The sequence below is a fragment of the Nyctereutes procyonoides genome, unplaced genomic scaffold (genome assembly GCF_905146905.1).
Source record: "Nyctereutes procyonoides isolate TBG_1078 unplaced genomic scaffold, NYPRO_anot_genome, whole genome shotgun sequence".
Classification (NCBI taxonomy): domain Eukaryota; kingdom Metazoa; phylum Chordata; class Mammalia; order Carnivora; family Canidae; genus Nyctereutes; species Nyctereutes procyonoides.
In genome coordinates, this window is record NW_026575052.1 from 11,966,476 (window position 1) to 11,994,095 (window position 27,620).

The following is a 27,620-nucleotide window of genomic DNA, read 5'->3' on the forward strand; positions in this document are numbered from 1 at the left end:
AGTGCGAATTTCGCCCGGAACGTAGGCACCGCCTCTCCTCCCCGCACGCAGGCGCAGGGTGGAGTCCCGCCCATTAGGTGACGGGGGCGTGTCCCAGCGCCCAACGATGACGTGTTCTTCCAGCGCCACGTCGTGAGGAAGTGGAGCGGTTGAAGGGCGCCGGGCGGTGCGGGGCTCGTGCCGTGTTCAAGCTGTGAGCTAAAGGTGAGTGGTGACTGGGCGGGAAGGCGGCTGTGAGAGAAGCAGAGGGGACAGTGGAAGAGATGAATGAGGGAGTAAATAATTGGGAGACCACCGAGGTTGCAGGTGATGGGGGCGACACCTGAAGGGATTAGTGTCGGAGCGCAGAATGGGAAACGGAGTCTCGGAGAAGATGAAGAAAGAAGAAGCGGGGAGGGATCAGGATGTGGGCGCTGTGATGTGGCAGGAAGCACGTTGAATGTTCAGGAAAAGTCAGTGCAGATACCGAGGAACAGGGGATAGAAGCGAAGTCCACCAAGCCAAAATCAAGGAAGGACCTCTGCTCCGAAGTCTCATGGCTTATCAGCTCTGGATGGGAAAGAATTCGAGGCTTAGGCCAGTGTCTTTGGGTCCTACTTACTACTAGCCACTTTCCACAGTCCGGATAAATCTCTACAAAGTCATCCGAAGCTTTTTGCAAGCTCTGGTGATTTAGTCTCTTTCTTGTTCATCCGAGGTTACCTGGCTGGTGTCTTATTGTTCTGGGATCATCTTCTGCCAGGGCAGGAGCTATGTCATGGATCAAGGAAGGAGAGCTGTCACTTTGGGAGCGGTTCTGTGCCAACATTATAAAGGTGAGCCTCCTGGTTAGTTGGGCAATCTTGTGTCAAAACCTGTTATTAAAATTGAGTGACCCATGGTGTTAGGTGGAATTTAACAATGGAACCAGCAAGTCAATGAATTGCAAGGTAGCTTCCAGGTCTACGTTTCTGGCAGATTATTGTCCTAACTTTCACATTTTCAGGAACCCCAGGACCTCTCAATATCATTGGGCAACATCGACCATTAGGTCTTTCTTATAGGGAGCTGAAATTTGTTACTTGGAACTTTAATCTGTTTTTCTTTTTCTTCTTTTGGATTTAGATGGGCTAATCTTTCCCTGATGTGGCAGTATAGCATAATAGTTAAGAGTTTGGGCTTTAGAGAGAGACAAACAGAATGAAAGTCTCTGTTTATCTTTTATAAACCATGTGACTTTATATGATACATCAAAAACAGTAGGGTCTAGCAGTTCTTAATTACTGCTATTATTGGGGCTGTTTTCAGTCGTCAGAAGATTCCCATCATTCGATTTCCTACTTTTTACATCCGCAGATCTTGCCTCCACTCTTATCTAGGAATCACAACAATGTTATATTTTCTGTATATAACAGGTTTCAGATTGAAGAGAGTCAGCCTGATTGTGTCTTTCAACTATAGTCTGTTAAGCAGTGGGTAGAAGTGAATCTATGAGTCAGCAAGCCTTATACCCCACCCCCCACACACATTCACACACAAATGCCAAGTGATCTCAGGCAGGCCAGGAAATAGAAGGGTTCTCAGGGAACCACTGCAGTCATGTGTTGGGAAGAACAAGGTGCATGATTTTACTGAATTTTTTTTGTTTGTTTGTTTAAGAGTACACATGCAGGACAAAAGCTGAAAATGTTGGAAAGGTGAGGGGGATGCAGTCAGTGAAGAGGCCCTCCAGTGAGGGAAATTAGGCTCAGGAGTGAATTTTTGCTGTGATAGACAACAAAAGGCTGCTCTAAGGCAGATAAGTTTTGTTGGTCCCCAAAATGTCTTTTTTGTTTGCTTTGAAATGGTTCATGACATTTACATTTTGATGAAACTCTCGATGCTTGGCTTCTCTTGAGTAATTAGAAGAGCAACAACATTGGGCCCCTGTTCCTGTGTGGCAGCAATTGGATAGAGTGGATTCCTCTTTTCTGTGGAGGATATCCTTGCCACGGGGCCACAGCCATCAGTATCATTCCTGTGCCTTCTAGTTGGAGATTCACGAAATCAAAGTGGTGGGCCAGCACATATGGTTGAAAGATGAACTCTGAAAGCATAGTCTTCAGTTTGAATGACCACTTTGTCTTTTCTTAGCTGTGTGACTTATGCAAGTCACTTGACCTCTCTGAGCCTGTTTTTTCACCTATGAAATGAAGATAATACTATTTACTTGAGGTTTGTATGAATAAAGAAAACTGAATTGAAGTATAAAAAACCTAGCATAGTATTAGGCATGTAGTAAGTGCTCAATGTAAATAAGCATATATAAATAAGTAAAAGCACTTAATACCCATTTATTGAGCCAAAAGCTAAAAATACCCAGTTCCATTCCTCAGGGGGCTTTTATCATCTAACTCGAGCCTATTAGCTTTGGGTTTTGTGTCTCCCTGTGTGTATTGTTTGTCTTCTTACTTCACAGGCGGGCCCAATGCCCAAACACATCGCTTTTATAATGGATGGAAACCGTCGCTATGCCAAGAAGTGCCAAGTGGAGCGACAGGAAGGCCACTCGCAGGGCTTCAACAAGCTGGCTGAGGTGAGTGTGGGTAGCAGAAGCCAATGGGAACAGTCTATGGAGAACTGGGCTATAGCTACAAAATTAGGCCCTGACTTCACTATGGTTTGAAAGTATTTTTTTAATAGCTGTTTGTTTTGTCACTTATTTGCTTGCTATAGTTCTCATATCAACATTAACAGAAATTAAGTTAAATAGTGAATCATCACAGAATATTAGAAATAAGAACAAAATTGACTTCTCTTACAATCTTAGTAAAGCAGCAGTTTATAGTTTTCTTTGCCTCACCCCAGTCCCTGAGTATGTTCTGCATGACTTAACATTTATCAAATTACACCTATATCTTCAGTAACCTTATTTTACGTGATATTTTGGCAAGTCTTTTTCTAGGTTGATATGTAGCTTTTCTAACTGTATGTTTTAATCCCTGTAGAATATTTTGTTATAAGGATCTGACATCATTTGTTTAGCTATTTCATTATTATTAGATCTTACAAATAGTTCCATATTAGAATAAATTCTTTTAAGTGACATTTCTGGAGCAAAGGTAGGGTGACTATCTATCTGGTTTGCCTGCAGCCTTTTCAAACTGGGAAAAGTGCCAGACAACTTGGGTCATCACTCTAAGCAAAGATCAAGGGCTTTTTATGCTTTTAATGCATGCTGCAAGTTGGAGAATGTTAAATTTAACAACAAGAATGGAATATTGTCTGTTGCTGTGAAGCTAACTCTAAGAGGAATGGCAATATGGTCTGGGTGGATCTCAGCTTCCCAACACAAGAACATGGCCTGATGCCAGGGCAATGATATATATATATTTTTGCCTTGAATGAGAAGATGTGGGGCTCTCTCGAATACTCTCAGGTCTTTAGGTTTGTTGATCCCAGCTTCTTTTTTGTGACTAAGTAAGAGGCAGTTTTTCCCTCTCAGACTCTGCGATGGTGTTTGAACCTGGGCATCCTAGAGGTGACAGTCTACGCATTCAGCATTGAGAACTTCAAACGCTCCAAGAGTGAGGTAGACGGGCTGATGGATCTGGCCCGGCAGAAGTTCAGCCGCTTGATGGAAGAACAGTAAGATTCTATCAGAGGGGGTAGTATTTCTTAACTCCACCCCAGCCCCGCACTAACCCTCAACTCTCTAATCTGAAGCTTAAGGAACTCTAAACCCTTTTATTTTTTTATTTTTTTTAAATTTTTATTTATTTATGATAGTCACACAGAGAGAGAGAGAGAGAGAGGCAGAGACACAGGCAGATGGAGAAGCAGGCTCCATGCACCGGGAGCCCGACGTGGGATTTGATCCCGGGTCTCCAGGATCGCGCCCTGGGCCAAAGGCAGGCGCCAAACCGCTGCACCACCCAGGGATCCCCTAAACCCTTTTAATGTTAGCTCTCTTTGATGGAAACTATGGCAAGCTAGTTTTTCTCCTCCCCCTTTTTAAGGGGGCATTAATCTGAGCACGTAAAGGTATTTCACAGAATTCAAGGACAAGTATAACCAGCCTCAACAAAACTGAATCTAGGAATTGAAATCTGTTAGATAGGGCCTTTTCCTACCTCTATATTCCACCTTTCTCTGTTTCAAGAGAGCATCCCTGAATGAACTAAAGCCTTTAATTAATAGCCCACCTTAGGTCAGGTATCTACCCCATGACCAATAAACTGTGATAGGGGTGTAGCATGAGAGAAACATTGAAGAAGTCCTTTTCTGCCGTGCAGTTATCCTTAAAAAAGTTGCTGTATTTCTCTGCATATTCTCTTGGAAGGGACAGGATGATGTGTAAGGGGCCTTTACGGGGGAAGAGTCAGTATTATTCTTAACTATAGTTAAGCTATCACTAAGTTTAAGCTTAACTTAGGGAGCAACGCCAGAAAGGGACAAAGAGGAAGTTTGATGGAGATTATTTGCTTCAAAGCATAGAAACCTCTCCAGCTGGGACTGCACCGGACTCTTCATTACAACCATTTTTCTGCTCAGCTCCTCCTCATACCAGGACCCAGGGTATGGGACCAGAGAGAACAGAGGACCTAGAGTACTAGTGGAGCTGGGCCTAGAACAGTTTTGTCATTTCTGTCCCATTGCGGATTTGGTGGTTGGGGAGGGAGGGTAGCTAGGTTTCTCTTGGTTTATGTAGGATAAATAAGACTTGGCCACAGACCTTGCTTCCTGGTCCCCAGCAGGGTTCCCACCCAAGGGCTGGGGTTGGACGTGTTGGAGGCACTTTCCAGATGTTCAAGTTCTTCTGTACTTCACACGGATCTCACCTTTTTAAAGTGCTTATACTATGTGTCAGGCCCTGAGCCTAACATGTATTTTCATTTAATACATTTCATTTCATTTAATATATTTAATTTCATTCACGTTATCTTGTGAGAAAGAGATTATTATCCCAGTTGTAGAGAGGAGGAAAGTGAAAACCAGAGAAGTTTAGGTCGTCTCTTGGGTACAAGATCTTTCCAACTCCAGAGCTGAGCTGTTGTCTACTACTTTGTAGTCTGAAAGACAGGAGGTAATCTTACAGTTCCTGAAAGATCAAAATGCATAGCAGTAGAGGTGCTACTGAGATTGCTCGAATCAGTTAGCAGTAGAGAAAAGAGTCTTCAGTTCTAAAGTCCTGGACAGAACAAGAAGAAATCTTTTTATTTTTTTAAGATTTTATTTATTTATCAGAGACCTAGAGGCAGAGACACGACAGAGGGAGGAGAAGCAGGCTGAGCCACCCAGGTGTCCCCAAGAAGAAATCTTAACATTGGTTTTCCAACAATGTGCCGCAGAACCTCAGAGTTCTAAGGAGTGGGTGTGCAAAGAAGCCAGAGGGAATGGGGTATCAGGTGCTCGTTGGCATTTGCCTATTTTATATATTGGGCTTCTGTTTAATATGTGTTTTAAAGAAAGAGTTCTTGGCTAAAGGAAGGCTGGAAAACTGCTGTCCTGGTTCAGTTTCATCAATTGGGAAACAGCCGTAGTGATTAGAAGTGAAAGGTGTGCTCGTGGTTACACAGCAAGCTCATAGCAAACCCAGGTTGGTAACCCAGATCTCCTCACTCCTCACCAGGGCTTTTGCCTCTCCTTCCCTATAGACACCACTCAAGTAACCTGCCTGTTGTCTGAGAATAAGCATTTTCATGTACTTTAGTTCACTCAACACAGGGAGGTTATCACCCCCAGTTCACAGGGTGAGGGAAACTGAGGCTCAGAGAGGCTAAGTGTTATACAAAGTCAGCTAGTAGGTGCTGACTCTAGGACTTGAATCTAGCTATTTTCATTCTGGTTTTACCTTAATCCCTATACATATGTCTACTATAACAGCTTCATTGGATTCTCAAAAACAGGTGGTTAGATCTTGGTTCCTCTGGAAGAAAAGTGATATGGGTTACAGAGTGGATCAGCTGTGGATGTGGCTTTGCACTCTAGATCAGGGATCTCCAGGACTTGCCTAATACCCCAGCATACAAGAATACTTCTTATTATTAAATTCCCATCTTCCAAACACTAGTCATTCAGTTTCTCCATAGCTTCCCCAGGTGAGAGAAGCTAGTTGGACAACTGAATCCGTGCCTGCTATGCAGAGTTTGGGATTAGTGTATGAAAGCAGATAAATGCCATGATGAAGAGGACAGGCTCTGGAACCAGACTCCCTAGGTTCAAATTCAGCTTTCCACTCACCAGGCACCTGATGTTGAGCAAATTACCTAATCTCCCTGTGCCTCAGTTTCCTCATCTGTAAAAGTGGAATGATAATGGTATCTGCCTCAAAGGCTGGTGTAAGGATGGAACATGTTGATGCATGTAAAGCACTTAGACCAGTGTCTGGCACTTAGTAAACAAAATTAATGTGAGATGATGCTGTTACTGACGTATTTTACCAGAAGGTACAGAAGTAACGAATAATATAGCTCCTGCCCTTGAGTTTTTCACTTGTCAAAATGGGACAGGATACATCAAGTGTGACTTGCCGACAAGGATGCATGAAGTGGTGTAATGGAAGTGGTAAAGAGTTTGGGTTCAGGTTCTCAAAATCAGGCAGACCTGGGTTTCAGTTCTGCTACTACCCTTGATGGCTGTATGACCTTGGGCAGTCTGTCTGGCTGTCCTGTCCGAGCTTCAGTTTCTTGCTAGAGAATGGGGAATGTGGCAGGCTCTGGCCAGAGTCATTGAGGGGACATGGTGAAACACCGCACATGGGACAGTGCCTGACACACAGGGAAGCACTCAGGACCTGGGAGTGGAGTGGTAGTAGTTCTCCAGCTCCACAGGCTCCTCTGTCCCAGCCCTGCCTCCTTTTCCTGATCAGGGAGAAACTGCAGAAGCACGGAGTGTGTATCCGGGTCCTAGGTGATCTACATTTGTTGCCCTTGGATCTCCAGGAGCTGATTGCACAAGCGGTGCGGGCCACCAAGCACTATAACAAGTAAGTGTTCACATTTCCCCTTAGTGACCTGTAGCGGTCTTTGACTCCTTACTAGCTCGAGGGAGACATGTGGGGCCTCTCTGCATGTGGGGTCTTGGTCTGCATTTGGTACAAAAGACAAGGAGAGGTTTGGGATGTTTAGAGACTTCCTCTATCATCAGGGCAGACAAGAGATGGTTCTTAATAACTTGTTAAATGTGTGTGTACTTACACATACAGTTTTTCATCCTCCTCCTCTATGTGCCTACCCCCCATGATAGATGCATATGCATATATATATATATATATAATCATCATTATTATTATTTTACTTGACAAAGGATAGGGTGGAAATGAGCATTTAGGGTGGGTAAGCTATGGATGTGGCCTTGAGCTCTGGATCAGAGTTCTCCAGGACTTGCCTGATACTCTACATAATAATATATATTTTGTCCTTGAAGACAGATCCTTTGAGAAGTTCTTTTTCTGTCCCACTCCTTTAACCTGTGAAGAGGCTGACATTGGGATATCATGCAGATGCTGAGGCAAACAGTTCAATAGTCCAAACTTCATTATATGTGCCTTTGGAATATAAAACGTATTTGGGGGATCCCTGGGTGGCGCAGCGGTTTAGCGCCTGCCTTTGGCCCAGGGCGCGATCCTGGAGACCCGGGATCGAATCCCACGTCGGGCTCCCAGTGTATGGAGCCTGCTTCTCCCTCTGCCTTGTCTCTGCCTCTCTCTCTCTCACTGTGTGCCTATCATAAATAAATAAAAAACAAAAAAAAAAAAATTAAAAAAAAAAAACTTTAAAAAAAAATAAAATAAAATAAAACGTATTTGGCAGTGGATTGGATTTCATCAAGTTTCCTTCCTGTTCTACTTTGTGCTAATATCACAGTGGATTCATATCCTCTAAAAGCTGTTTGGCCACAGAAGGACAGAGGGTTAGGGGGTAAAAGGGTCAATTAGGGTTCATCTTATTACAAAACAAATAATGTGTCTATTCTAAGAAAAGTTGGAAAATGCAAAGAATTCATTATCTTACCTTTTAGAGATGTCTATGATTCACATTTGGGTGTGTGTGTGTGTGTGTGTGTGTGTGTGTGTGTTCTTCCGTGGAAGCTGTACTCTGTAAGCTGTGACTCCACAATCTTTAGTCCCTGTCTGCTAAATGACTCTCTTCTTACCTTCTTAGGTGTTTTCTAAATGTCTGCTTTGCTTATACATCCCGTCATGAGATCAGTAATGCTGTGAGAGAGATGGCCTGGGGAGTGGAGCAGGGCCTGCTGGATCCCAGGTATCACTAGTTGTTTATCATGGTAACCGATACCTCCTAAGCCTTGTACTTGGGCCAGAAGTTCCATCACAGATGCATGTAGACAGATTTAGGGGCATGATTCTTCCCAGAGAGAGCTTAGGATAGGCTTATTATAGCCTGCTTCAGAATTTCTGTGTTTACCACACCCCAAGAAGCCCCAGAAAAATGGTGTAGCAGGTAGCAAGGCTGTGGCACTCACTAAAAAATAATGTCCTTAACACCTGAAACTAATACAATACTGTATGTTAACTATATTGGAATTAATTTTCTAAAAATATTTTATTTTTAAGTAATCTCTACACCAAACATGAGGCCGGCACTTATGACCCTAAGAATAAGAGTCTCATGCTCCATTGACGGAGCGAGCCAAGTGCTAAAAATTTTTTAAGATGTCTTATTTGTTTGAGAGAGAGAATGAGCAGTGTAGAGGGGCAGATGGAGAAGGAGAAGGAGACTCCCCTCCAAGCAGGGAGCCCAACTCGGGGCCAGATCCCAGGACTCCAAGATCACGACTTGAGCCAAAGGCAGATGCTCAACTGACTGAGCCACCCAGGTGCCCATATTTTTTTTTTTTTAAAAAAGGATGCCCTCCAGGTGCCTGGGTGGCTCAGTCAGGTAAGCATCTGACTTTTGCTCAGATTATGTTCTCAGAGTCCTGGGATTGAGCCCCATGTTGAGTTCTATGCTCAGTGGGGAGTCTGGTTCTCCTTCTCTCTCTCCCTCTGCCTCTCCCTTTGCTTGTGCATGCTCTCTCTTAAGTAAATAAAACCTTAAAAAAAAAAAAAAAGATGTCCTCAATGGGGCACCTGGCTGGCTCAGTCAGTGGAGCATGTGACTCTTGATCACAGGTTTATGAGTTTGAGCCCCATGTTAGGTGTAGAGATTACTTGAAAAGTAAAATCTTTTTAAAAAATAAACACTTTAGCAGTGTTTTTCCTAGAATGATTTTTTTAGGAATGTGGCTTGTTGAGGGTATAGTCCTTTAGGTCTTTTGTATCACAGTTTCATGCAAGATTTCAGGTATTTTTTTTAAAAAAGTATTCATTATAAGCAACATGTGGAATCCTATTAGAGGGGGAGAGACTTTGGAAGCCATCTAGTCACTCGGTCCCTTCATGTTACATGTTAGTGTAACATTTGGTAATAATATTAATAAACTAATAATAGCAAGAGTAAAGTACCAGCAAAAATAAGTACCAGGCAATATGTTATGTTCTGTATTTTATTCAGTTATTGATCTCATTTGTGAGATGTCCATGTGTTTTCTCCGTTTTATAGGTGAGAAAACTGAGCTGAGTGTTAGGGTGGCTTTCCCTAGGCCATTCTGTTAGTGAGCACTAGAGATAACTCATCTCTAGAGCTGATTTCAGAGTGCTCGTCCTTTTCCTGTCATCTAGGACCTTGGGACTCAGGAATTTGTCTGATTTCCTTCTTGGGCATAATTTAATTTACCTGGGAAACGAAATTAAAAATCAGAAAGTTGCTCTGAAAATGGGATTAGATAAGCAGAAAAGGTGTTAGGAAGTAGATAAAATCAAGAGGCCTTGATGGCCTAAGTCTGGGAAAGGACTGTGTTATGATTATGAGTGACTCCTGGGTTTTTGACTTCCAAAACAGTGCATAGTGGTGCCTTTCCCTGTGCCAGGAAACCCTGAGGGAGGATTCAGTTTGAGGAGGAAGTTCAGCAGTTTAATTTGGAATACACTGTAGAGGTTTAAAATAGATATCAGGTCAGCAGTTGTGAGGAGAGGTGGGACTGGACATATCAGCATGGGGGTCATTTGAGTAGTTGGTAACCAAAGCAAAGAGGTTGTGAGGACATTGAAGAGAGTCTGGGTTGAGAAGGGGAGAGGGCCGAGGATCGAGTTTTAAGAAACTCTTAAATTCTGCTGGCTGGGTAGAGGAGAAAGAGCCTTAAGGAAAAAGGCAGGAAGGCAGGAAGAAAACCAGGCAGTCAGTATTACAGAAGCCAATAGAAAAGGGAATTTGCTGGTGCAGGTCGGGAGGATGCAGGCATTGATGGGGAGCAGAGTGTCAAATGCTATAGAGAAGTCAGGTAAGCTGTAGATTGAAAATGAACTATTGGGCAAGAAATTAAGATGCTGGTTAAGTCAGTGGGGGGCAAACAGGAAGATGAGAGAAGACAAAGGGGGTTATATGAGTACTACAGGTTATTGTGATTTTCTAATTCTTGACCTTTGGAGTGATTTCATAGTTCACAGTATTATTGTGCTTTCCAGTTAATGTTTCATTTAAAGAGACAAATGTTTACGCTGAAAAGAAAGCCAGCTTTTAGCAAGTAGATTTCTGTGCCTTCATGCCTAGGACTAGGACTCTGATCTTGCCTCTTAGTTCAGTGTACTTGATTCTCATACCACAACAACAACCATTGACCTTTACCTTCACCTTCTTGCTCAGCAAGTTTTCCCGAATTCATTTTCTTTGCCCTGCATGGCTTAGGAATTTACGCAAATGTGAGATTAGTCAAGCAGACATGGTGTGGGTGGGGCAGGGTCCCTCAGGTAAGGAGGCTGCAAGCTTAGGAAGGTTGATGTTCTACTCAGACTGGGCTAATCAGAGCCCCACTATGCACATACTTTTAAAAAGGTCACACATGTTCATCAGAGAGGATTTGCAAGCTACTGGATGCATAAAGATGAAAATTTAGATCTTCAGGATCAACAACACTCTTGGTAACACTTTGATTTTAAGTGTGTCTTTCTAGCCCTTTCTATTTGCTTAAATACATGTGTGTGAGTTTAATCAACTGAATTGGTTTTTCCCATCAAGTTGTGACCCTGTTACCTGTATTTGGGTTCCAGATTGTTTGGAAGCACGTTGTCAAAAACTGTATTAGCTTATAAGTTCCTCACATTCAGAAAACCAACATGTATTTATTTCTGAGATCTCTTTTCAGTGATTCATTCCTTGGTTCATTTATTCAAACATGTATCAAGTCTTTCTCTGTCCCAAGAAGGTCCTATGCAAGAATACAGAGATGAATGTGTCATGGGGCTTGTCTTCATGCGGCTCACAGTCTGTTTCATGTACACACATGAGTAATCCATGGTGCTGGTTGCCACAGTAATGGATGCGCAGGGCACAAGCTGGTGCTGACAAAAGTAGTGATCGGTTGTGGTTCGACGTTCAGCCAGAGTCATCTTTTTAAAACACAAAGCCAGGCAGCCCCGGTGGCACAGCGGTTTGGGGCCACCTGCAGCCTGGGGTGTGATCCTGGAGACCCGGGATCGAGTCCCGCATCGGGCTCCCTGCATGGAGCCTGCTTCTCCCTCTGCCTGTGTCTCTGCCTCTCTCTCTCTCTGCATCTATGAATAAATAAATAAAATCTTAAAAAAAAAAAAAAAAACCACAAAGCCAATAATGATATAAATACTTATAACAAAACAAATCACGCTCTGAACACTTTACAACCTGGATCATACGTTTTTCACTTGATGCTATAATGTGAGCACTTTTCCATGCCTTATTTTTTTTGTAATTTGTCATATCATTATTTTTAATGGCTGCAGAATATATCTTGCTTTAATTGACTTAATTATTCAAGTTGTTGGTTATGTAGGCTGTTTCCAGTTTCTCTATTACAAATAATGCTACAATTGAAATCTATAAACTTAATTCTGGTCAAAATTCTGGATTGTTATCTTAGGATGTGGGTCTGGATGTGTCCATTTCACCTTACTTTTGCCAAATAAAATAGTAACCTACTCTAATTTTATAGGTGAAAGTTGGTATTTTACTTTTATTTAGAAATAATAGAAATTATTTCTTGGGCCATCTGTTGGCTCAGTTGGTAGAGCATGAGACTCTTGATCTCGGGGTTGTAGGTTCAAGCCCAATTTTGGGTGTAGAGATTACTTAAAAAAAAAAAATTATTTCTTAAAGGTCTTCATGTAGACGGCTAATGCCATGATGGGTTTTTGTTGGCCATAGCACAGGTGTTCTATTTTCATTTTGTCAGTTTTATCTCCTTCCCCCCCCTTCCCCAGAGTTTACCTCATTTTGAATAAGAATTCTGCCTATTGCCTAAAGTAGGTGGAACAAACCTTTTGCAGACACATTTGAAACTCCGAAAGCTTAAGTGGGGATCCGAAGTTACACAGCAGAGTTGTGGAACTGGAAATAACATTTCTTCTTCTTTATTTACATAGCACTTGATTTTTTTTTTTATTAGAGATTTTACTTATTTATTTGACAGAGCACAAGCAGGGGGAGGCAGAGAGGAGAAGGAAGAAGTAGGCTCTCCATTGAGTGAGGAGCCCAATGGGGGGCTCAATCCCAGGACCCTGGGATCATGACCAGAGCTGAAGGTAGACACTTAATCGACTGAGCCACCTAGGCAATCCTACATAGTACTTTATAATTAGTTCCTAAGATACACTCAAATCTGTTACTTCATTTGTTTTTGTTTTTTTTTAGGAGGTGGGGCAGAGGGAGAGAGAGATCTTAAGCAGGTTCCACACCTAGCATGGAGCCTGACACAGGATCAAACTCAAAATCCTGAGATCATGAACTGAGCCGACATCAAGAGTCAGATGCTTTTTTTTTTTTAATCTTTTATTTATTTATGATAGTCACACACACACACAGAGAGAGAGAGAGAGAGGCAGAGACATAGGCAGAGGGAGAAGCAGGCTCCATGCACCGGGAGCCCGATGTGGGATTTGATCCCGGGTCTCCAGGATCGCGCCCTGGGCCAAAGGCAGGTGCCAAACTGCTGCGCCACCCAGGGATCCCAAGAGTCAGATGCTTAACCAGCTGAGCCACCCAGGAGCCCCCGTTACTTCATTTGATTTGACCCTCACAGTAACATATAGGTAGATAGGTCAAATGTGCCAATTTCAAAGATAAGAGAGCTGAGAAATTATATTGATTGTATAGGATCTCAGAATTCTTAGAGAATTAAGACCATGCTACCAAGACAAGAAATAGAGTCCTTCGTCTTACAATTCATAAGTGAGTTGTTTCCCATGTGATGGATAAAAAAAATAAAGCTCTCTCTGTGATTTGCAAAAAGAGGACTAAGAGATGGAGTAACTTACTCAAAGTTAGACTCTCATTTTAAATACTCAGCCCCAGGGTGCCTGGGTGACTCAGTCAATTGAACCTCCAACTATTGATTTCGGCTCATGTCATGATCTTGGGGTCCTGATGAAGCCCCAAGTCCAACTCCATGCTCAGCAGGGAGTCTGCTTGAGATTCTCTCTCTCCCTATCCCTTTGCCACTCCCCCAACTCATGGTCACTCTCTTTCTCTCTCAAATAAATAAATAAATCTTAAAAAACAAAAACAAAACGACCCTCAGCCCATCTCACTGCTTTTTAAACTGTGCTCCTGGAAGAATCTTCCCACCAAGAAATTTTATCTTCTAGACCCTTCCCAAGATACAAGTCTTGCCACTTGGAGATTCCAAATTCTGCCTCTTGGTGCTTAGTAGGACAGGTAAACAATGTTCTTAGAACCAACAGACACTAGCCTTACACATACCTTCTTTCCGTGGACAGGAGTGTTTTACTTCAGATAAATGGTGGGAGTTCCCATTCTCTGCCATTCTATCTCCTTTCTAAAGTCTATCTGCTTGGGAAAGTAGCTCCTAACAGACACAAAAGAGCTGATAATTTTTCTGTTTTTAAAAGTCCTGAGTAATGTGGATTTTTTACAGTGTTTCATGGTCCATATGACTTAAAATTTTTAAAAATGTTATTTAGGAATGCCTGGGTTGCCCAGTCAGTTAAGCGGCTGACTCTTGATTTTGGCTCAGGTCATGATCTTGAGGTTGTGGGATCGAGCCCTGGGTCAGGCTCTGCACTCAGAAGGGAGTCTGCTTGAGATTCTCTTTCTCCCTCTTTCTGTCTTTCTCAAATAATAAATAAATAAAGCTTTTAAAAAAATATTCATTATAATAAATTCAAACAGTAAAGCAGTACATAAACTAAAAAAGAGATAGTCTTTCCTTCTTATCCAACCTTCCAGAAGTAATCACCATTAAGAGAATGGTGTATCTTTCTAAACTTTGTTTTTTTTTTATATATACGTATATTTATGTATGTGAGTAGTTGAGTATGTGTGTGTGTTTTCTGCACTGTATATTTTCTTTCTTTTTTTTTTTTAACTAGACTCTGGGCTCAACATGGGGCTTGAACTCAAAACCAATCAAGACCTGAGCTGAGACCAAGAGTCGGATGCTTAACTGTCTGAGCCACCCAGGCACCTCTGCATTGTATATTTCTTTTTGCTTTTCTTTCTTCTTTCTTCTTTTCTTTCGAAAGGTTTCGGGGAGGGGCAGAGGGAGAAGGCGAGAGTGACTCTGAAGTAGGCCCCATGCACAGTGTGCAGCCCAAAACAGGGCTCAAACCTATAACTGAGATCATGACCTGAGCCAATCAAGAGGCGCTTAATTGACTGAGCCACCCAGGTGCCCCTGCACTGTGTGTTTTCTGATGCTTGTTTTTTTTTTTTCCATTTACTATTAGATCTGAGACATCTTAATGTGTTTAGATTTATCTCTTTTTTTTTTAAGATTGTATTTATTTTTTCATGAGAGACACACAGAGAGAGGCAGAGACATAGGCAGAGGGAGAAGCAGACTCCGTGTAGGGACACCTATGTGGGACTCGATCCTGGGACTCCAGGATCACGCCCTGGGCCAAAGGCAGGTGGTCAACCACTGAGCCACGCAGGGGTCCCTAGATTTATCTTTATTAAAAATAGTTGCATTAGTATTGCATCAAATTGCAGAGTCAGATATCCATTTTATTTTTGTTATTTTTAAGAATTTATTTATTTATTTGAAAGAGAGAAGGGGCACACACGTGCAGGGTGGGGAGAGGCAGAGGGAAAGGGAGAAGCACCTCCTGGCTGAGTGCAGAGCCAGACATGGAGTTGGATTCCAGGACACGGAGATCATGATTTGAGCCCAAGTTAGACACTTCACCAACTAAGCCACCCAGGTGCCCCAGATGTATGCATTTTAAAAAAACAAGATGAGGGATGCCTGAGTGGCTCAGCGGTTGAGCATCTGCCTCCAGTTCAGGGCATGATCCTGGGATCCGAGATCGAGTCCCACATCGGGCTCCTTGCAGAGAGCCTGCTTCTCCCTCTGCCTGTGTCTCTGCCTCTCTCTGTGTCTCTCATGAATAAATAAATAAAATCTTAAATAAAATAAAAAAACAAGATGCTTTAAGTGAAGGATGCATTCTACTGGGTGTATCTGGTTTTAGGCCTGTAGTGAAATGGTTTTGGACAAGTTAATTTATCTTCTCTTGAGTGTCAGTTTCCTTATGTATAAAATGAGGATAGAAATACTTTATGTAGTTGTAAGGATTAAAGTCATGCATTCATTTAAATGTTAAGGGCCTCTGCCTATATTGGCTAAGTGTTCTATAAACTGGGAAGCCTTATTATGTATAAGTTCACCAGGAGAATAATCCAAAAAGAGATGTGTGCTTACTTTTGTCTCTTCCCTACTTGCCTTAGTGATGTCTCTGAGTCTCTGCTTGATAAGTGCCTCTATACCAACCACTCTCCTCATCCTGACATCTTGATACGGACTTCTGGAGAAGTGAGGCTCAGCGACTTCTTGCTCTGGCAGGTAAGTAATTTGCAACCACTGCTGTGTTTGTGTCAGCCTGAAAACTGTAACTGCACCCATAGGATGGATTTAGTGCGTCTCATCCCCACTCCTAGTCATGCTGATACCAGAGAACTATTGGAGAGGAAGGAGTTGAGGGGGGACGTGCATCTAGGCTGTGTCTGATAATATAGCTGTGTCTGATATATCTGCTGTCCCTCCTCCTCAGTCCCTGACTCTGCCACCTCTGTGGTTCTTGCTCTCTAAAGTGCCTAGAGGTAGGTAGGTAGGTAGGTAGGTAGGTAGGTATAAATAAATAAATAAATAAATAAATAAATAAATAAAGTGCCTACAGGAAAATCAAGGCTATCCAGCTGTGGTGGAAATTTTACTTGTGTCCCTGTTCAAGCAGTAGACTTCTGCATTGGGTCCCAGAGCTTTGGCTGCTGCCCAGGTGATCTACAGGTACTCCAGCCCATCTGGGCTAGGATCTTGCCTTGCAGTCACAGATCTCTCTCCTTCAGATTCAGCAGCTGTCTATGCAAGCACAGACCACAAGGGATATAAACTATATGCAGACTCTTTCTTAGGGGCCTGCTGCTGCCTCTCAGCTCAGCTCTTACCCCAGTGTAAGTAGTCCTCCAAAAGCTTGTAGCCAAGTCAGTTTGCCTTTGCTCCATCATCTGTTAATTTGGCCCCCAAGTAGCACATGGCTGTTCAAGGAGAGGTTGGAAAGACTCAGCTTTGAAGCAACTTCCAGAAATTTTTTATTTTTATTTTTATTTTTTATTTTATTTACTTATGACAGTGACAGAGAGAGAGAGAGAGGAAGGCAGAGACACAGGCAGAGGGAGAAGCAGGCTCCATGCACCGGGAGCCCGATGTGGGATTCGATCCCGGGTCTCCAGGATCGCGCCCTGGGCCAAAGGCAGGCGCCAAACCGCTGCGCCACCCAGGGATTCCCAACTTCCAGAAATTTTAATGGACCATAGTCTTAATAGATTTAGCTACTGAAGCTACTTTTCAGTCTTTGGCTATATTGAAAGAAATAATGCATAGCTTATGGTTCAGTGGCCTATTGTGTAGGTCAGATCGTATCTGGAAAGTTTACTTCTAGACAATGAGTTTTAAAAGACTGCATTGGTAAACTGGAGGACTTATCAAAAGTGGCCAGCCTGCAATTCATGCCATGTAGGGAATGAGTGCAGGATAGCAATCTGAGAAAGGGAGGCATGGTGGCGGTTTATTCCCTAAGGAAAAACTGAGTTCCTCCTGTGTGCTGGGAATATGGCAATAATCAAGTCAGAAATAATCCCTGCTGTTCTATAATTTATAGTTTGTTGGTAAAGGCCAGAACAAGTCATTATAACCTTGGGGACAGATAACAGGCAGCTGTAATCTTGTCTTCAAATATTTGAAAGAATGTCAATTTGAAGAAGAAACAATCCTGTTCCAGAGCGAAGACCTGAGACTTTGGCAGAGGTTCCCGGGAAGGTGACATTGGTTTAGCATAACAAGCTGTCTGACAACTAAAGTTAGCCCTCTTGAGGCAGTGAATTCTTCACTACTGAAGGTATCAAGCAGTGGCTGTCAAGAAAGTTTCAAAAGGAATTCTCACATCAGTGATTATTATTAGGGTTCACCCAGCTTTGTAGTCTCTGACTGCTTTATGTACATTATCTTGTTTAATTTTCATTATACCCTAAAAACCAGCTTTTCTTACTACCCACTTTTACAGTTGAGACCGAGGCCCAAAGAGGTTAAGTAACTCGCTTCAGGTCAAATGGATGGTAAATGGTGGAGCCAGGATCCAAAGCCAGGTCGCCTGGCCCCAGAGCTCATGGTCTTCACCACCCTGCTACCCTGCTACTTAAAAATAACAGCCTCAGCTACCATTTGCTCATTGCTGACTTTTATCAGACAACATGTCTCCCAGATGACCTCTGAGGGCCAAGAGCCAATAACATAATCCAGATGTTATTTCATAGTCCTAAAATTGGCTCTTAGAAAAATCCTGGTGGGAATGTTGTTCTAGTCTTGCTGTAGTTCTGCCTTGCTGCACGCAGGTGCCTCAGATGACCCCTCCCCATGAATGAGGGACATTGGGGCTGGCTGCAGCAGTAGTTGCAGCTCCAGGTGCCTGGGCTGTCTCAACTCTGGGCTCCTGGGTCGTGCTCCTCCTTTGGAATCCTGACCAGAAATATGTTTGAGCAACATGCTATTACACTATACTATCTTCCTTCCCACTGCTTTCCCAGACTTCCCACTGCTGCTTGGTGTTCCAACCAGTTCTGTGGCCAGAATATACATTTTGGAACCTCTGTGAGGCCATCCTGCAGTACCAGATGAACCATAGCATGCTCCAGGTAAGAGTTCAGGGCTGACCTGACTGGATATCCTGGAAGAAAAGGTTAGCACTGATTGACCACCAACTACTTATAGGAGGCACTTGCTAGTAAGCATGTTAATGATGATAATAGCTACTACTTATTTGTTACATGTCAGGCACTGTGAGCATTTGATAGGTACTATCTCGTTTAATGCCCCCAAGATCACAATGGCATGGGTATTATCAGCCCCGCTAGTGCAAGTGAATACAAAGAAATTCTTTTGTTAAGGACATATAACCAGTAAGAGACAGAACTGGGATTCAAGTTCCATGTCTTTAATCTCTTTGCCACAGAAAGACAGGAAAGACTTCAGAGAGATTGATTGGCCATTCCCTGGCCATTTTAAGCTAATAAAAGATTGTAGAAATTATAATATACAAATTTCATGCCTCTTCCAGAAGGGATTAAGAACAAAGTAATGCTTTCTATTAAATAAAACTATGTTCTACCAACATTTGCAGTTATATTTCAATTTTGATCACCATATCCTAAAACAGGCTTTAATAGGAGGCAGAGTCACCTGCATCTGAATAGAATTCTTAATAATAAATGGTAGTGTGTGTTGTGGTTAGTTCACTAGCTGTTTTTCATGTAAGTTTTCTTACTTAACCCTTCCACCAATCCCACAGGTTTGTTGTCTTCATTTTCCAAATTTGGAAACAGAGGAGCAGAGTAACTGTCTCAAGGCCACAGACTTTTAAAGCCAAAGCTGGTGCTGTTCCTTGAGTCTAGAAAGATATGGCCAGAAGGAAATGATGATTTAAGTCAGGGCTTATTAATCCCTTGGAGAGTCTGGTAAAAAACATAGACCATTTCCCTAGAAAAATTGCACAGATCATTCTAACATATGGCATTTCACATAGAATTATACTCGTCACTGAAACACTTATATTGCTACCAGGGGCTCAAAGAACTCCTGGAATTTGTCCATGAATCCCAAGTCCAGAACTCCTGGAATAAGTCAATCAAATCATGTGCTTGGTTACTAGTATATAAGGAATTGAAAGAGGAAGTTCTGTTAAAGTGAAAGAAAAAATAGCAGAGTCTCAGTTATCCACCATCAGTGAAAAATGAATATCAGATATTTCCACATGACCAAAGCTCTCTTAAGAACCAAAACTTAAAAAAAAAAAAAAAAAAAAGAACCAAAACTTTTTTCTATCCTTTTTTGATGGAAAACTTTCTGAAATGTGTCTTGTTCATAATCATTGACACCTACTATATACCAGACAGTTGCTGATAATGTTAATTAGAATGATCACATTCTAATGATGCTAATAATGATGATGGTAGCTGCCATCTTGAAGCCCTTCATTGGGCAGTGATGCCCTTGAAGAGTGGGACTGTTTACCTTAAGCTAGATGGCCCCCAAATACTTGGCTTTGGGATTTCATGTAAATTTTTGTACATCCTCAGTCTCATTTTCTACCATTGTCTGTGGCTAATTTTGACAGCATCCCTCCTCCTCTTCATATTAACTGTTTTAATTCGGCTATAGACAAGGAAACCAGCTAGTTTAACTTGTTAGAGTTAGGTCTATAAAGTGAGAGTAAATTGGCTCTGAGGATGTTGGTGCATGAGCTTCTACGTATGGATACTCTTGCCTCTGATTTGGCTGCTCCGAAGCCTTTTATAGTAATTTCGGGTTTCTCAGATGCTTTCCTACATGGCCGTCAGAGGAGTTACTTTCATTCATTGCATAAATATTTATTGAGTACCAAATATGAGTCAGGTGCTATATTAAGCGTAAGATTCCTACCTTTGTGGAGCTTATAGTCTTACTTGAGTTAGATAATAAACAAGTAAACAGATATATAAGAAAATTTCAGACGGTAATAAGACAATGAAGAAAATAGAGTAATACGCTAGAACACAGTGAAGAAAGGAGAAGGTCCTGAATGAAGCAGTCAAGGAAGGCCTCTCTGAGGAGGTAGTTTTTAAGCCATTATATAAAAGAAGAGAAGCAGCCAGATGTGTGAAAATCTGGGGGTAGAGAATTATTGTCTACAAAAGGAGCACCAATGCAAGGGTACTGAGGTTATCAAGTCTGGGTCTTAAAAGAACAAAGAGGCCACCGTGCATGAGGGAGAAGGGTTAGAGATGGGGCTGGGTGGGAGTCAGGCCTCTGTGGTTATATAGGGCCTTATGGGTCATGGTGACAGAGCTGAAGAATTGTGATCAGAGGAATGACAGGATCTGATTTACATTTTGCAAAAATCACTCAAGATTTTCGGGATAGGGGGGCAGGAATCAGGGACCAAACTTGTAGAGGATGTACCTCAAGGTCAAATAGTGGCTGTAGGGAGGATGAGGGCTGAGTGGATCGAGATGGGGAAAAAAAACAAATGTTAAGATAGAAACAAATGAAAGTAACTCCAAGTTAATAATATAACCCCTAGAGGAAAGAATTAATTCAAGTTATCTGAACATAGTTCTCTGACTATACATCTTTGGTGGGATGTATTCTAAGGATAATACAAACAGAAAGGAAACTTAAACATTATTTAAGAGGTTTTTATTAGCAGTAATGTTGATGATGTAATTTTGAAACTCTTAGGTATCTCGGAAGACAAATCAAATTGAGTACAAATATTAATGTTACTAGGAACCCAGACATTGAGGTTTTGGCCTGGGCAGTTGGGAGGATGGTTCTGCTGTTTCCTGGGGTGAGGATAGGACATGTTTAAGGAGAATCATTAAGAGTTCCATTTTGTACCTGTGAGTCATAATTGCAAACATTTGAGTTCTTACCATATCAGGCAACCTTTACGTAGATTCTGTGTAGTGTTAGGAGGTAAATACCATTGTTATTACCACCATTTTTAAAGTGAGGGAACCACAGGTATAACAGAGATACTGACTATCCTGAACCCTTTTCCAGTGGGCCTCTTGGGGATCCTGACCAGGCTTTATCTACCCAGAAGTCTTCAAGGCTCTGTTTCTAGAAATCTTAGCACCTCAGCAGAAGCAGTAAGGATAGATTCCAGATTAACAGCATCCTTGCCAGTATGGCCTCCGACCAGGAAGTTGATCTTCCCAGCGTCTCCCTTTCATATCCCCTGTGTCATGACCAAACTTCATGGTACTTTGTTCAGTTCCCAACCTCCGTGTTTGTGTTCCCAGCCCATTTCCCAAATCCCCGTAGTTAAAATCTGAGCTGCTCTGTCTCTAAGTCCAGCACAGAGTGTCTCTGTTTCTACAGGAAGTCAGGGCAGAGAGCAGGGAGGTGGCTTCTAGACCTAGAGTAGCTCACTGGGATGAGCATACCCTCAACTCAGGGAAGCTAAGGGAAACAGGGACTCAGCTACAAGTTGTTTGGGGCTAGAGCTTGGTATCTGAAGGGCCCTTGGCAGTCTTCAGGTGATCATGCATCAGCTGTAGGAAATGGCTGATAAAGGGAGGAAATGTTGACTCAGAGGCAGTAGGGCAGAGAGAACACATCAGCAGGGGAGGGGTAGGTGGCAGCGCAGAGCCACGGAGCCTCCGATACAAGCTGCATTAATGGAAGTTCCATGAGGGGTCCCTGATAGATGAGGGACGAAGTGTTTGGTCCATCTCATCTGTAAGAATAGTATTATAGAAGATAATGCATTCCCACTAAACTTCCTTTGATGCATTTGTCAGAGATTAAACATGAGGCTGGATCATTTGCTTTATTTCTATTTTATACCATTTCTTCAGGTAGTCACAGTCTTCTCCTTAGGAAGAGTTAAAAGCTTGAACTTTTGTCTCAGACATCCCTGACTTTGGCCAAAATCAGGAGATGCTGGACCCTGAACAGACTGAGCCACCCCAGCACTCCAGGCAGGCATTCTTATTGACATTCTGCAGGGTTAAGTCACTACTGCCTGCTAATTCTGGGACTGCCTGGAGTTCTGGGAGTGCTTCAGTACATGTATTTCTGGCAGCGATAGCTGTCTCACACAGCCTTCAGGAGGGCATCCCCCATGCCACTGACCTGGACATGTTGACTGTGGCAAGTGGGAACTTAGGAGAGAACCTGTCATTGGCTAATGAATGTTTTGTAACCGAATGCCTGCAGCCTCTTTCCAGATCCAGACAATCTTGCAGAGGACTTGACGATTTATGTACTGGAGGGGCTTACTACATCCTGTTCCCTAATTCTGCTGAGGAGTGAATATTAGCAGAGAGGCTTAATGCTCACTAGAGGTTTAGATGAATAGGTCAGAGCCCCATTTCTCCAAGGAAGCTCCAGGAGCCCTTGTACCAAGATGGCATAAAGTCTGTACCAAAAATCACTAAGGAAATTACTACTACCCCTACACCTGTTTGGTCATTATATAGGGACAGTAGACAGTATGGTCAAGGAGAGAGAAATTGACTGTGAGGATTTAGTGAGCCTGGATTTTCTGAGGCTGAGTACCTGAGTAAACTTAGAACACCTATGAAATGTGGAAGTAGGTCCAGACCATACAGAGGCTGGACAGAGCCATTCATACACACCTGGCTCCCCATGTCACCCCTACAAAGTGTAGCTTACCCAGAGGCACAAGACACATTTCCCATAAATCTCTCAAGAAGCTACCTTAGTGGAGGAACCAATGGAACTTTAGCCCATTCTGTGACCTAGGCCATGTCACTCCCCCTGCTCAGCATCAGTGTCCTGGTCTGTACAGTGGGAAGGCTGGGTGGGGTTGGTCTTTAGGAACTCCCCTGGCTCTGTCATTCTAACAGTGAATCACTGATTCCTGGCAATTAGGAGCCAGGCTATCCCTTGACTCCAGCCTCCCTGCCTGCACTCAGTCTGGGGATGCCATTCAGAAGAAGCCTGAGCCTTACAGAGTGTCTTTAAGCAGCTCCATGTTTCTTCCCTCTGTGGCTGGGTACTCCCCTCCTTTCTGTCCTGCCAGAACTGAGGTATTTAGCTCTAGTCACAAGCAGTGGTGATAGAACAGTTGACTGTTAGTTAATAGCCAGCCACCAGGTTGGGCATTTGTTTTTTCATTTTTCCTCAAGCCACCCGTTGTACAGAGGTCTCACTTTGGCCTGGTCAAGCTCTTCAATCAATTCCATGTGTCTTTGCCATTATTTCCACTGCCTGATACCCTCCTCCCCGCCATACACCCCACCTCTTTATCTAAATCCTCCCCATCGGTTAAAGCCCAGTGCAAATTCTGCCTGTCACTGTTCCTTGACTTTCATCAGTGACAATGTCTCTTTTCTCTGAGCTCCATGACCTTTTTTCTCTTGCCTCACTGATGACCCTTACCTCGTTCTGCCTTGTATTACGGGACTTTGTATATAGATCTGTGGCCTAATCAGCCCATAAGCACATGAATTTCTGAGACCATATCTTGTACATCATAACTCATAAGGTCCTGTATGCAAAACCCAAGGTTCCTCCTGACCAAGGCCAGGAAGAAGTCCTTCTAGTACGACGGAAGGCCTTCACAGCAACTTCTCAAACACCTTCTAGTCTTCGTAGCTCCATGTGTGAGTTCATCACCCTAGCAGAAGAGTGCCCTTGAATGCCTGGGTTCATTCAGGAGCCTAAGAAGGGATTTTCCAGAATTTCCATTTGTCGTCTTTATTCATGCAGTAAACTTTTATTGCTCAGAGACCCTAGCAAATCACTTCCCTACTCTGAACTTCCATGTCTGTCTCCAGCAGATAAAAAGTAGCTCCACTGCAAGGGTCAAGTGCTTTTGCATGTGTAAGATATTCTTTAAAGGGGGAAGACCGAGCATTCCAGGTTTATAAGCTGAGAAGGACACAGACAGGCACACAAATACCGTAATAAAAGGTAGAATGTAAAGGTCATGAGAGTATATAGAATGCCAAGTTAGCAGCAAAGTGTAGTTTCTTACATGTGGTATAGGTTTGGCAAGAGGGCTCTGGTGCAAAGGCTCTGTGGCCAGTCAGGATGGCAGGAGCAGAGCACATCAGGGAGGCACAGCAAGGCTGTGGTTCTGCTCCAGAGGGATTTTCCCTCTGCAAGAGCATCCTCCCTGCCCTCCTAGGATCAACCGGTCATCAATTGATTATTTCACATGTACAGAGTGCCGAAGTGCCAGAGAGGAAAAGCCATACAATCTCTGCTTTCTGGGAGTTTATGGTTTGTCTGAAGATACACAAAGATATGACAAGTGCTGCCAGGGAGCATGATTACTAACCTGGTGTCAGTGCTCTATCGAGCCTTCAAAGTGCTTTATTTTCTTTCTTTTTTTTTTTTTTTTTTAGTGCTTTATTTTCTAACAGAAAAAGTGGACTATGGACACTAAAACCTATTCTACTAGGCAGAAGGCAGTAAGTGCCTTAAGAGAGCCAAACCTGTTTCTCACAGTGTTCCTAGGAGGATCATTTGCTGGAAGAGTCAGGCTGGTCTCCACACAGGAGGCAAGTTTGGAGCCAAACTCTGAAAAACAGCTGCAGGAGTTGGGAGGATGGCACCCTTAAAGTGACCTGGGAAGCCAAAGGAAAGGACCCAGTGGACGTGCCCCAGGCAGGACTAGGACCTTCCACACAGCAGAGAATAGACAATAACTTGTAAAATTGTGGTTTCTGTTTGAGAGCCTGCTTAATATGCTAGAGAGGGTTTTGCATATATTATCTCTAATCCTTAAAACCACTCTTCAAGGTAGACACAACCCCCACTTTACAGATGAAGAAATGAGGTTAGGAGAGGATTTGCCCAAAGCCACAAAGCTAGTTGGTGGGGGAACCAGAAGTCAGACCCATGTTCGCCTGGTTCCCTTCCAAATGTGAGCCTGAGAAGAATTTTAAGAAATACAGAGGCTCGAACCCAAAACAAACCAAGATGGACCCAGAACTGCCACTGCCGTGCTTATACATCATGGGCACCACCCTTACACACCTACCCCCAAGCTTTTCCAAATCTGGTACAGACTCTCCATTGTTCCACTTGACTTGGCCTGCCTGTTGCCTCACCCTCTGCCTCCTCCATCCCAGTTCCACTCACACCTAAAAATGATCTCCCCACCCTGATCCCCACTTTTCTCTAGCAGAAGGCCCGAGACATGTATGCAGAGGAGCGGAAGAGGCAGCAGCTGGAGAGGGACCAGGCTGCAGTGACAGAGCAGCTGCTGCGAGAGGGGCTCCAGGCCAGTGGGGACGCCCAGCTCCGACGGACACGCTTGCACAAACTCTCAGCCAGACGGGAAGAGCGGGTCCAAGGCTTCCTGCAGGCCCTGGAACTCAAGCGGGCTGACTGGCTGGCACGTCTGGGCACTGCATCAGCCTGAGGGAGGCTGGCCTCCTGCCACTTTGCCCTGCCTCTGCCTCCAGGCCTCCACTCCCCTTTCTTTTCTTGGTGAAAGGCACCTCCCTCCTAGTGATGAATTGTGTTTCCTTTGCTTGGCCAGGGAGCCCCAGAGGCCAGGTCTGCTGGCCATACAGACACCTTTTGGACTGCCTGGGACAGTGGACCCTGGGGAGGGTTGAGGTGAGAGTCTCCCACAAGTACACTAAACCTGGCTCTGGCCACTGGTAGGTTCAGACAGCAGGGAGCTCCAGTTCTTGGCTGCCTGTTCCTCCGCCTCTGCCACCTCTTCATGTGTTCCTAGATGCACTTTATTTTTTCACCAGCACATCCTTCAACACACAGAGTTTCAGGGCAGAGTTCTCCCCCAAAACCTTAGCCCTTTACCCATCCATCTTAACCTTCTACACGACTTTTACAAAAGATTCGGCTCCACCTTGGATCTGCTGGTAAATAGCTCATAGGCAGCCAGCATTATTTGGGCAAGGAAGGGGAGGGAGAGACAGAAAGAAAATGTGCCCATCTGCTGCTCCTCCCCCTGGGCTCTCCACCTGGGATTTGCTATTGAATCTCTACACCCCCCCCCCCTCACCACACAGTGCTGATTGCTCACTGAAAGGCTCAGCGCCCCCAATGGCGCGCGGAAGCCAGGCGGGTGATTACAATCCAATTACCTATTGTCGACTCAGCCCACACAAGCTTTTCTCCTCCTCTTGCAGGGCATGGGGCCAGGCTCCACGCCCCTATGAGACCGGCCCCCTCCATGACTACAGGGTAACAGAAGGGCCTGTAGGCCCTGGTGACTCTAATCCACCACAGGCCTCCTTCCCTGGCACACATCACAGGACCCAGAGCACAGAAACAAGCCCTTCTCCTGACTGACTGCTGTCCTCACCATCCCAGACTCTGCTTCCTGCCGTCTCAGCCTTTGAGGCTTCTCTGTTCTTGAGCTGGCCCCCTAAGTAGCCCCTGAGACGATTTCTTCTCAGCGTGGCAGAGTCTCAGCTTGTTAGGGCCGACACTGCCCAGCAGGGAGAAGAGGGCCAAGTCAAGGGCTGTGTCCTTTCCCTTACCTCTCCCTGCCAGGCCTTGCTGCAGAGCTGCTGAGAGGATTAGTGCCTTTGAAGAGCTGTCTGCCTGAGCAGCTCTGCTTCAGGTGCCCGGAGCAGCAAGCACCAGCCTTTAACACCAGCCAAACACCACTCTGTTTAGTCTTCCCATTTTACTTTCTGCAAACTGTTTCCCCAGCACCTCCCTCTAGGGGAGAGGTGGGGTCTTGCAAGCAGTGGTCACAGCAGTCTTTAAACCCCTACCTTCCTTATATTCCAGTCTTCTCTTCCCCTTCCTGTGCCAGGTATCCTGGCACTAGAGACCCCTTGGCCATCATCCCTGCTCCCAGAATCAGGCCAAAATGCCAGACACTGCGATTGAAAAGCCAATCAATGCCCCCTTTGGCAAGCCCCGCACACACACCTGGCATTCCCCGCAACCAATCCCTGGCACAGGGTTCCCAGAGAGCAGGTGCTGTACATTTTCCAGCTTTACAATGGGGCTGTTGACAGCCTTAATTAGGGAGGCATGAATTATGCGGCTATAATGCAGAGCCCTACAATTAAGGCGGGAATGAGGGGCTGGAGGCAACAAACGGAATCTGCCCAGTGAGCCTGGCTATTGAGTCCTGTCTCCGTTCTGTGTCTGACTTTCCCTAATATGACTGGGGTACAGCCGAGAAGTGATTAATGGAGCTGGTGTCTCTCTTTGGCGTTAGGACCTGTATTTGGAGGAAGGTACACACGGGGATGGGTAGGGGGCCAAGGGACCACTTCTGCCAAGGAGCAGGAGCTGCAAACAGTTGATACGGACTCCTCGTGATTGCTTTCTACCGGTAGGATTTGTACAAACCTACTCAACCCTTGCCTCAAGATTAAGTAGGTGGGACCTGTTTAAATGTCCTCTCACCTGTGAACCAGTCCCTGACTTCAGGATAATTCTTGTGTTCTTGTGTCCTCCTGGATTTCAAGTAGAATGTTAAGATTCTTTCTTAGATGTAAAACTTGTTTACAAATAGTACAACGGAACACCTTGCTTTGCGGCTGCAGTGGTCTGCCCTCCCCCAGGTGCGCTTGGCTACCTCCCGGATCCCTAGCTTTGGGGGC

General features: G+C 44.0%; 1 protein-coding gene across 4 annotated transcripts; it reads left to right on the top strand.

Annotated features, from left to right (window-relative positions):
- The first annotated feature begins 107 nt into the window (after positions 1–107).
- DHDDS (dehydrodolichyl diphosphate synthase subunit) lies at positions 108–27,549 on the top strand. 4 transcript variants are annotated; one of them, XM_055332106.1, is made up of 9 exons: positions 108–204; positions 698–815; positions 2,438–2,554; positions 3,464–3,606; positions 6,830–6,946; positions 8,124–8,225; positions 15,741–15,855; positions 18,093–18,200; positions 25,208–27,549. In XM_055332106.1, the coding sequence occupies exons 2-9, from the start codon at positions 753–755 to the stop codon at positions 25,445–25,447; spliced, it is 1,005 nt and encodes a 334-aa protein (XP_055188081.1). In that variant the 5' UTR covers positions 108–204; positions 698–752; the 3' UTR covers positions 25,448–27,549. The 4 variants fall into 4 exon arrangements, with proteins under 4 accessions (XP_055188081.1, XP_055188082.1, XP_055188083.1 ...); XM_055332107.1 differs by having other exon boundaries at positions 25,211–27,549; XM_055332108.1 differs by lacking the exon at positions 8,124–8,225.
- Positions 27,550–27,620: the final 71 nt, after the last annotated feature.